The sequence below is a fragment of the Sinocyclocheilus anshuiensis genome, unplaced genomic scaffold (genome assembly GCF_001515605.1).
Source record: "Sinocyclocheilus anshuiensis isolate Anshui unplaced genomic scaffold, SAMN03320099.WGS_v1.1 scaffold1468, whole genome shotgun sequence".
Taxonomy (NCBI): Eukaryota; Metazoa; Chordata; class Actinopteri; order Cypriniformes; family Cyprinidae; genus Sinocyclocheilus; species Sinocyclocheilus anshuiensis.
Genome location: NW_015546129.1, coordinates 402285 through 413496, shown reverse-complemented (window position 1 = coordinate 413496; position 11212 = coordinate 402285). Strand labels below are relative to the sequence as shown.

The 11212-nt window shown below is 39.4% G+C and overlaps 1 protein-coding gene across 1 annotated transcript; it reads right to left on the bottom strand.

The window, feature by feature from the left end:
- Positions 1–2515: 2515 nt before the first annotated feature.
- On the bottom strand, positions 2516–10878 carry LOC107701059 (methionine aminopeptidase 2-like). Its single transcript, XM_016502979.1, has 11 exons — positions 10673–10878; positions 9570–9671; positions 9408–9467; positions 7820–7922; positions 7584–7745; positions 6360–6541; positions 6176–6270; positions 5090–5186; positions 4904–5007; positions 3733–3848; positions 2516–3573 (listed from the first exon to the last, which is right to left on the bottom strand). The coding sequence occupies exons 1-11, from the start codon at positions 10830–10832 to the stop codon at positions 3321–3323; spliced, it is 1434 nt and encodes a 477-aa protein (XP_016358465.1). The 5' UTR covers positions 10833–10878; the 3' UTR covers positions 2516–3320.
- Between the last annotated feature and the right edge of the window lie 334 nt (positions 10879–11212).

Genomic DNA, 11212 nt, shown 5'->3' with positions numbered 1-11212 from the left:
AAAAGGAAATTCATAGAGGTTTAGAACAATTTGAGGGTAAGTATATGATGACAGTATCTTCATTTTTGGGTGAATATCCTTTTAAGATCTCATTATATAGGCTAAGTTTCTCATATAGCCTAACACATGCTTTGTTTTTATTAACATTCATTTAAGACACAAATAACTGTGTTTACGAGGATACTCGCAAAGACGGGCATTTTGAAACGTAACTGTGTATTTGACCGTTTAAGCACAAGGAGCGAAAGTTTAGTCAGTAATACGAGCAGTGTATCAGGTAGAAACCGTTTTAACGCACGCATTTACCAGAATGCATTCTGCCCCGCAGCGTAATGTCCATGAACGGTATAAACCATTTGTTTTCAAACCTGCTTAAAACGCCTTGAAATGATAAGCTTAGACTACATCATGACGCGCTTCAATCAACGATTGATATATTTCTACCGGATTATCTCCCAACCCTTAAATGAATATAGTTTGTTCAAACACAAAAACAATATAAATCCAGTTAATAATCAAACTAACCTAAAATCTGTGTGGACGATGACACTGTTTTTATCTGCTCCGTGTGCCCGGTTCACTTGCTGTTCCAGCAACTTCCACTCCATCATCAGCTTTAGTAAAATAACCTGATAGCTGGGGAATTTACGAAGTCATGTTTTTTATGTTGTTTGTATTTGAAGTTTTTCGTTTTTTGAGCCCCTCTCTTTTTTAGAATTGCTGACATTTTTACTTATTGAATGTTGTTCTTTGCGCGACCATTTCCAGATTCCTCCAGAACAAAGTGAAGAGAGGTGAATGCAGACATACTGGGCAGCAATCACCTGATAGATATGTGCGCATATCGTTCAAAAGTCAAATATAGAATAAATGCATTTGATTGGTAAACCAAATTCAGACTTTACGTTTCAATCTCAAATGGTAATGCATGGAATTTACGGGAAAGCTCAACTAAATAACAGCGCTAATAAGTGGGGGGCGTGGTGGCTTTGGCGAGCGGCGCTCCAGTCAATCTACTCCACAGCCAATCACGGGCCCCCTCCTTGCTCGGGCCCCGGGGCTTCAGCCCCGCCTAGCCCAATGGTTAAAACAGTGAAAGCAGAATTTGTATTCGGATGTGCCTTGATGCCTTGAATTCCTGCCTCCGAAGGCAGCATTTTAGAGCTTTCGGACGCAGCCATTGTTTGGTGGAAGAATACTGTTTTTATCTATATCATTACACTTTATTTGCTCTGTTTTATTTTGTGAAACCTTACAACGTATATGGAATAACCGTTTTATAAAAGCAATAAGCCCTGTAAAGGCTTCTTGGGGCTTATTGCTTTATTATGTGTCAGAGAAACAAGTGCACAGCCATCTTTAGAATTTTCTCTTTGAACTTATGTATTTTTAAATTTTTTTTTGCCCTATCTATAGCATCACTGTTGAAGAGTTATTAGCTGGTGAAGTAGATATTGTTTCTGATATCCTTGTGATGCGTAAATGTATAAATTTTATATATAACAGTACTTACGTTTAGTCAATGTACCGTACCGTAACTGTGGCTTCTGAGTTAAAACATTGTGAAACCCGCTCTCTGAATAAAGTGTAATCCAACTTTTGTAGTTTAGTCTTTTGACATCTGCATTAATATTTTTAGGAAGTTACTTGTGTAGGTATGATTGATAATGACCTGTTACATCGCAATACAATCACATTTTGTTCTAGGTTAAATATAATTTTGCCTCAGTGGTGACAAAATATAAAATTGTGCTCAATAACAGTTAAAGGCACAATATGTAATTTTCGCCGCTAGAGGGCAAGAATTCAAAACAAACAAAGAAACAACGGCGTAGTTTGATGACGCTGTGACTGAGTGTGGAATCATGGGAGTTGTGGTCTTCATCCCCACAGCCGATGCAATCCGACGGGACTCGGGCAGAAATCATGTTCATGGATGAGCTAATGATTTATTAACGTAGTAGAATGAAGCAGGGTGAGGCTGAAAGCCGTCGAAGCGAAACGAGGCGCTGAACGAGCGCGACACACGGCTCGAAAGCAGCGGAGCTTTTATTATGCCACAGTCGACCGCTTCCGCTGCTTCCGGTCGTGCGTATGTGGGGTAAAGCAGCGCTGTTTTATCATACTAGATACGTTTAGTTCTGTTATAATGCTACTCTGTGCGGTCGTCACTGGTCTATTAAAACGCACAACATATTAAAGCGTCTTTGGTGTTTAAATGTTTTCTACAAAACCGGAAATCGAGGGGTTATGACGTCATCGGCAGGCGACACAATGACACTATGGACACGCTCCGTGTCACTAGTTAAAATTGCTTATTTCTCTGGATTTAAACATTCTTCGAAACATTTGGGATAATGTAAGTACACAAGTCAGCAAAATATAGAACACTGTTCTAGTGGTTTTTGGATATTTTAATAAATAAATCTTACATATTGTGTCTTTAAATGCTACAGGTTTAATAAGGTAAACCAATATGACTTTTACACAAAGCATGTACATATGATGAAGCCTTGAGACAAAGAACATGAAACAACTTGCAGATCACATAATTTCTTATAAATTTTATTTGCACTTCAAAATAAAACACCACACGTGCTTTATTCTGAGAAAGGTGGTTGATTTCAAACAGGCTTTACCTGAAATCAAGCATAGCCAAAATATAGATGCTTACATATCAACATCGCCACTTTTGTTACGAGTGCCCGCTCTCGGAGGAAAGCATGTGTTTGAATGAGTATTTTATTATAGGCGTCTTATGTTGCGTAAGTCTGTTCTTGAGCTAAAGAATACAGCCAAACCCCACCTGTAATGTCTCCTAGTATTTTTCAGCCTAAATGTGTAACTGAATCAAAAGTTACAAACTGAAAAGGAGAAACAACACTTGATAAAAAAAAAAAAATTATCAAAACGTTTCCTAATTTCTCTTAGGGCAGGATTTAATAAAGCATGCAAAAAAACATGCAGCTGCAAATGTGTAACAGCTAATCCAGATGATCTAAAAATGTGACTTTTAAATTCACATTTCTCTGGGTTGCTCATATCGATCAATAAAAGTGCACCGGATTGTTGTCAGCATTTACAAAAATGGTTCTAGAGCACTTTACAGGTGGGGGGTAAGTACACATCTGTGTCAGCGAGTTACACCGTGGTTAAACAAGGGGACATCTTTACCTCCATTCATCCTTTATACAAACAATTATTAGCTTGTTAAAAATGAGAAGGCACAGCTCATTAACTTACTCAGGCCTTTAGCCATCAAAATACTCATGTGTTATGAAAGCAGAGGAGAGATTTATAAAAACTGGTATCGTGGAGGCCTAGTAATCGTCTCCTCGGCTGACCACCTCCTTGCAGGTGGGTCTCAGCAGGATGGTGTGCTCAAACTGGGCCGTGTAGCAGCCTTTGGTGTCGCACAGAGGCGGGTAGGGGTCGATGATGCCCAGGTCGCAGAGGTTCTTCAGTGCCATTAAATACTTGGTCTCGCCGAGGCGATCCAACCAGCGGCGGCAGAAGGCGAGAGGGCCGAAGTTCTCGTTGACCACGTTCAACAAGTGCTTGGCTCTGGGGAGTCTGGGAAAGAGGTGAATGAACATTACTTCATAATTCTGATGAAAATCTTGTGAGCTGCCTATCTAGTTTTAGGCATCACAGACCCAGAACATTAAAAGTCAAATATCTTCTGATTGCCTGTGACGGACAAATTGCTTGTTTCTGGAGTTAGTTAGTCACCTTATTGGCACATGGCCAACTTCAAAGTTTTTCATGTAATGGGAACACTCCATGTCATCGTGCACCATGCCTTTCCCAGTGCTGCCGAAGGTCTCGATAGCATAAACCTCTCCTTCCTGTAAAAGAGGAAACTCAGCATGACAACACTGTCAAAACGACAGAATGAAACCCTTAACGGTGAGATTAACAACACTACACGATTGCTTTCCAAATGAAGGAGCAGCTTTACACCTTTACAGTAAAATGTTGACTTGACAAAGTGAAGGTTTGGGGGTCAATAAGATTTAATTATTTTGGATGATATGAACACAAATTAGTACCGCTTCATTTATAGGCTTTGGATCAAGAGGTTCACAACATAACTAATGCTCATCAACTACAAATTAGTTCTGTGCGACACTAAAATATTCCATATATTTCCATCTTTATGGGGCAGTGCATACATTGGAAAACAAACTGACTAACACTAGCGTTTAAACGGTTTTTATTTTTTGTCAGCAAGGATGCATTAAATTGACCAAAAGTGACAGTAAGGACATTAATAATGTCACAAAGGATTTCTATTTCAAATAAATGCTGTTCTTTTGAGCTTTGTATTCATCAAAGAATCCTAAAACAAAAAATGCATCATGGTTTCACTATTGTTTTCAACACTGATAATAATCAGAAATGTTTCTTGAGCAGCAAATCAGCATATTAGAATGATTTCTGAAGGATCATGTGACACTGAAGACTGGAGTAATGATGCTGAAAATTCAGCTTTGCATCAAAGGAATAAATTACAGAAAACCGTTGTTTTGAACTGTAAAAATATTTCACAATATTAGTTTTTACAGCATTTTTGATCAAATAAATGCAGCCTCAGATCATTTTGGACACTAGTGTGCTTGACTACGCCTCTCTTTAAGCCCTGTGGTGTTGACTGATAGAGATGTGTCAGCTAAGGGCTGTGCTGATAACTCTGGCACACCCAAACTCAGCCCTAAACCCTAGACTGAGACCTTCTCAAGACTTTTCTCAAGTTTCTCTGTCCCTTTTCCAAAGATTAACTCTTTCTCCTGAGATCTTCCTTGTTATGAACATTTATTGGGTGACTCACCAAATAAAAACCAAGCTTCAAAGATATATTCAAATCTGTGAAACAAAAACTTTGTAGAAAGTCACGACGTACCTCCATCCTAGTGGCTTCACCTCCTTTCACTATGGGCACCGTCTTGCCTGCGTGTATTCTGTACTGTCCAATAGAGTGGCCATTGAGATTTCGAATCGGTTTCACTGGAAAGACAAGTAATATCACTGGCAAAATCATATCTTGTGTTATTTTTAGGTGTTTGAGGTTAAAACGATTACTATTTACCTTGATATGTTTTTCCATCGAGTTCCACTTCGTAGGACTCCATAACCTCTTGAATTGATTCTCCAATGTCACACAAACGAACATCAATACCTGCACACTGAAATAAAAGAACAATGAGCTTTACGATAATTACTGTAACGCTAAGAAAAACATCAAGTTGCTTATTAGTTATTTATACATTTAACTTACACTACTGTTTAAGGGGGTCATGAACTGCCTTTTTTATTATTTTGTACTGTTCTCTGAGGTCCACATATATAATCAAGATTTTTACATTAAAAAAACGTCATAATTTAGGAGTAATAGGCTATTTTCTGTTCTGTTTTTACCCCTCATCTCATTTCTGCGAAGACCTGTGTTTGCCTCTCTCGTTATTTACACTACATGTGCGAATCAGTGGGCGGGGCTAAACAGGCAGTGATGTAAAAGCAGGCATTGATCTTCTTCTGCAGAAGCGGGCTTTAGCCACACTATTACATCATAAAGTGGCAAGTTCCACAACCTGTCGTTTTGGCAGATCGGCTTCAACATAAGCTGTTTTTAGACTAACGATAAAGTTTTGAGTTCTGAAACTTGCAGGATGTTTTTATAGTACAATGACCTCTCTTACATGTAAAAAAAAAAAAAAATCTAGGGAATTTTGATTTGTCAGTTTATGACCCCTTTAAAAGTTTGGGGTTAGTAAAATTTCTGAAAGAATCTAATAATTTTGTTTCAGCAAGGATGCATTGAATTGATCAAATGTGACGGTAAAGACAATCGTGATGCTACAAAATATTTCTATTTCAAATAAATGCTGTTGTTCTGAACTTTCTAATCAATGAATCCTGAAAAACCTAATTATTAAAATGAATTAATTAATTTCACAGCAATATACTTGCAGTATTACTACTGAGAAAGTGGAAAATGTGTCCAAATTTGTCAATTTTTTTGTTGTTGCTGCTGTTTTTGTGGGGGTGGATGTAATTTTTATTATTTTTTGGGATGAAATGTCTCCTGCGTGTTTTCACTCATTCAGGTACTTGAATTATAAAAATTGAATGTTTGTTTTGTTTATGTCATAAATTTGTTGAGGTAAGACTCTACCTTAATTCCAGTATTTGTAGCATCTTTAACGGCTTCCAGCAGTTTGTCGTACTTTGGGTTAAAGGTGATAGTAAAGGCACAGTCAATGATTCGACCTAGAAAGCCAAAATAATCAAACGTGGCAAAAGATCAGCATAAAAATCACTTATGAGGGAATCAATATCAGAAATGATTTGAGACGCACCGTTAATGTGCGTGCCGAAGTCGATCTTGCAGACATCATCGTACTGGAGAACGGTGGGGTCTCCCGCATTAGGAGTGTAGTGAGCAGCGCAGTGGTTTAGCGAGCAGCCAGTCGGAAAAGCCAAACCAGCGTTCAGACCATTTTCCTTGATCAACTTCCTAGAGCAATCCTCTAGTTTCTCACTGGCAGGGAAAAATGAGACCTGATTAGCGGATTAAACACGGCACACGGCTGCCAATGAGCATCAATCTGAAAAAGCTGCAACTAGATATTTTGCAAATCATCTGAAGGCTGTCTCTTTTGTGCTAAAGCTAAGAAGGGCTGTATTAAACACCTTGGGCCAGATTTACTAGATTTGCATAACACCGCCCAAATGTTCAAGCAAAGAAAGAAGGCTAACTTTTATTCTCGCTGTAGTATTGTTGTTGCTGCCGCCGCCATGTCGTGGAGACGCTGTGTGTTTCGTTGCGAAAGCGAAACTACTTTGTTTGGTCTTCCAAAAGAGGACACAACTAGAAATCAGTGATTAAGTTTTATTTACAACACTGTTCCAGAACAGTACAACCCAAATATTTGAGTGCGTGCAGCGCATTTTGCGAAGAAGAGTTTCCAGAACCTGGTAAGGGGCGTAACATTTCCGTCACACGCTTGAGGTATTCGGCCAATCACAACGCACTGGATAGCTGGCCAATCAGAGCACACCTCGCTTTTCAGAACGATGAGCTTTGTAAAAATCGATGCGTTTCAGAAAGGCGGGGCATAGAGGAAAAACAATAATGTACGGTATGTGGAAAATGTGTTTTTTGAACATTAAAGCATGTCAACATATTCTGTTACACCAAATACACAAAATAATGATCTTTAAAAAAGCATCATATGACCCCTTTAATGTTTTTGCCTCGTCGCTCCGGCCAGCACACGCTTTTTAGCAACATATGACCCCTTTAAGTAAGGTGTTAAAATAATGGTGCAAATACAAGTAGACTGACTACCGCAAACCACAGTAAATCACCTTTCATGATTCATTTAAATACTCTCCTCCTAAAAATGTTGCACCCAAAAGGGAAACTCCTACTAATGCATATGCAATAAGGTCAGCTGCAAAAACAACCGTCTCCATGCCTTTCACCGCTAATGAAAAACTACTGTAGCACTGACCAAGGTTTCCCAATGAAAGCCAATATCACAAATGTATGAGTGAAGCACATGGATGGTTTCGCTCACCAGATCTCGATCATGGTCAGGCCCGGTTTGATCCAGCTCATGACGTATTTCCTGACCTGCCGGTGGGCCTCGGCCGCCTGTCTGAAGTCACTCCACATCTCCTCATTAGCCTGATCCAAAAACTTCTTCTCCTCGTTGGTCATCCGCCATGCAGCAGTACGTCTGCGTGAGATAAAACAGTGTTTTAAGTGTTTTAGCTGGTTTTAGAGTGTGTAATAAGCAGCTGCTGTCTGTACCCGTCTTGCGTCGGTGGATATTCACATTCCTGGCCCTTGGCATAAACTCCATTGGCGTAAAGCTCACAGATGGGGATAGATGGAGGATCTGTTTGAACTTTGGCTGAAAGAGAATGAAGGAATATGAACAACGTAAGTTATATTCAAGCCATTTTATGGAACTAAGAATTTTTTTCATGGGAAAAAACATTTGAAGTATCAGTTCGCTTCCAGAATAAAAATTTCCTGATTATTTACTCACCCCCATGCCATCCAAGATCTTCATGTCTTTCTGTCTTCAGTCGCAAAGAAATTAAGGTTTTTTAGGAAAACATTCCAGGGGCCTCATTTATCAACAGTGCGTACGCACAGATGTGTGCGTAATGAGTGCGTAAGAACAGTTTCACGCAAAGTGTGGGATCTACCAACTTGTACTTATACGTAGAAATGTGTGTAAATATAAGCACACCTCTGAGCATGCTTACGCAGAGAATCTAGTGGTAGAATAGCGACACTACACATAAAAAGCATTCGTGTCACACACAGTATGCATTAAGCAATCCACATGTCCTGTGTTTCCTTTAATTATAAAACACTCAATTTATCATTTGTCTGGTTTTTAACAGACAATTTGCGTAATTGGTGTCGAACCCTATAAAACACAGCTGTGACAAATGTTTGTCTCAATGCAATGGCTTATCTTGCGTTATTGGAAGACTTGGCAAACAATGTGCTCCGCATATAATGCATTTTCAAAGACCACGCTGAGAGTGAGAGCACAGAATGGCAAAATATAGAACCTTTTCTACGCACTGTTGATAAATGAGGGCCCAGGATTTTTCTCCATATAATGGACTTCAATGGGGACCAATGGGGTGAAGGTCCAAATTGCAGTTTCAGTGCAGCTTCAAAGGGCTCTACACGATCCCAGCCGAGGAATAAGGGTCTTATCTAGCGAAACCATCGGTCATTTCCTAAAAAAAAAAAAAAAAATGTACATACTTTTTAACCACAAAATGCTCGTCATGCACTAGCTGGACTTCACGCGTGACGTAATCATGTTGGAAAGTTCACGCGTGACATAGGCGGAAGTACCGACCCAGTGTTTACAAAGTGAACGTGCAAAGAAAGTCAAACGCCCTTTACAAAAAAAGATAAAACAACGATGTCGGACGATTTTGAGGTTGGAGGAGAAAATGCCCAACCCTACCTTTCCAACGTGATTACGTAATCCATGAATTTGCGGATGCGCGTCGCGGACCTAGTGCAAGATGTGCATTTGTGGTTAAAAGTATATAAATGTTTTTTTTGTTTTTTTTTAAGAAAATGACCGATGGTTTCGCTAGATAAGACCCTTATTCCTCGGCTGGGATCGTGTAGAGCTCTTTGAAGCTGCACTGAACCGGCAATTTGGACCTTCACCCCGTTGATCCCCATTGAAGTCTATTACATGGAGAAAAATCCTGGAATGTTTTCCTCAAAAACCTTAATTTCTTTGCGACTGAAGACAGAAAGACATGAAGATCTTGGATGACATGGGGGCGAGTAAATTATCAGGAACTAATCCTTTAAATGAGTGACTGCAGGGGGAATTTAAACAATCACTCACGTCCTTTCTTTTTCTTCTTCTTTTTCTTTTTCTTTCCAGTTGAATCTCCTTCCTCGCCATCTGCCAAAATAGAAATTTCACCATATAACAATCAATACAAAAACAGAACTTAGATACACGTGGACTTGCAGTGGGAACTTTAGAAATTAGCTTCAGACAAACCTTCCTCTGGCTCATCATTTTTCTCTTGGTCTTCTAAAGTTTGTTGCTCCAGTTGATTTGCCACTTTGCTGATGTCAGACTCTCCTTCACCCTCATGGTTTCCTATAAATGACAATACAGTGAATTTGATGCACATAGTGCATTGTAATATACATTTAACAGACATAAAGCCCACGTGGAGCGTCTTATAACAACATTACACAACTGCCATGAGTTCACAAACTAGTTAAACCCTCTAACCAGCCATTAACCCAACACTCCAGCGCATAAACTAAACATTGAGCTCTGTTAAAATGCTATTAACCGAATGTCTCTTGAATTATACATCAGATTCAGCTCTCATTGGTTTGTCAGACTGGGCAGTAAACGTCAGGGCCACACCACACCACAGTATGTGGAAAATAATGTGTTTTTTGAACTTGAAACCGCATAAACACATTTCATTACACCAAATACACAAAATAATGTTCTTTTTAGCAACATCACATGACCCCTTTAAACAGTGGATGAGTAATTCACTCATTGATTTGCTTAATAAAAGCCTCCTTTGAGATCGTTTTGACAGACATGTTTATTGTGTATTATTATGTTTTCAATGTGTTTATTGCTAAGTTTAGTGTGGCGAAATAGAAGCGCAGCCGTAATTCGCGTGCAGTGTATCTGGTTGCCATGACAACCTCACGCGCTTCCTGCTGCTGCTCTATGTAATCAGATTGTGAATTTGTAGATTTTCTATAGCAAAACTAAAATGTGTTTAAAAGTGCGACTGACCAAATCGTCCGGCTCGGTTTGCCCCCCTCCAACTCGAAGACATCTCTAATTTGACAGTTTACCATCTGATCTCACTCAGTGACTCTAGGCTACGTAGGACGGGACGAAACCATGCAGTGAATGGGGGGAGACAATTTAGCTGGAAATGCAGAAATAAGCCGTAATTTTGTTTTATTTGTAACTCTTTGGTAGATATATTTATAATTTCTATTACATTACTACTACTACTGTTACTACTAATAAAACAGATCTCTGGGGGCCCAAAAGTGCGTGGGCCCTTAGAATCGTCCTAACTTCCCCCCCCATTAGCGGCGCCCCTGCGTCTTTATTACCTACGGCTCCCGCTTTTCCCTTCTTCTTCTTCTTTTTCTTTTTCTTCCCAGTCTCGTCAACGGGATCCGTGTCTTCGTTGGGAAGGTGAGAGCCTCCGTTCGATAAAATCTGCTTTTGTGCAGCTGCGGACTGCAGCTCCTGCGTCTGCTCGTCTGCCATGTTGTGACCGCGCGAGGGATTGTGGGTGAAGCGTGCGTCATGTGCGGCGGGATCCTTGTGCGTTCAGCTGGATGGACCTTTTTACTCGAAAAAAGGTCCAACCTACTGAACCCATCCTGATCCCGCACGGGGTATGCATAAAATAAGAATAAGAAGAAAAAAAAAGAAAACATAGTTTTCTTTGGATTGTTTGACTACTCGAAAGAGAATATAGGAAAATATAACTTCATTAATTTATGTTTCGTGCTAGCTAAATTTCACATACATAAACATTATATATTTAAATATTCATCCTATGTGAAAATTTTTTTTTTTTCACTATAGTTAAATAATGGTAACCACAAAATCACCATGGTTTTGCTACACAAACCATAGTTTAA

Bases quoted from the DNA above. Each gene is read 5' to 3' on its own strand.
- LOC107701059 (XM_016502979.1), bottom strand. From the start codon at position 10,832: ATGGCAGACGAGCAGACGCAGGAGCTGCAGTCCGCAGCTGCACAAAAG. The intron at 9,468-9,569 runs GTTTGTCTGAAG...CTATTTTGGCAG, and splicing joins AAATGATGAGCCAGAGGAAG to ATGGCGAGGAAGGAGATTCA. The intron at 5,008-5,089 runs GTAAATAGTAAT...TTGTCTTTCCAG, and splicing joins CGATGGAAAAACATATCAAG to TGAAACCGATTCGAAATCTC.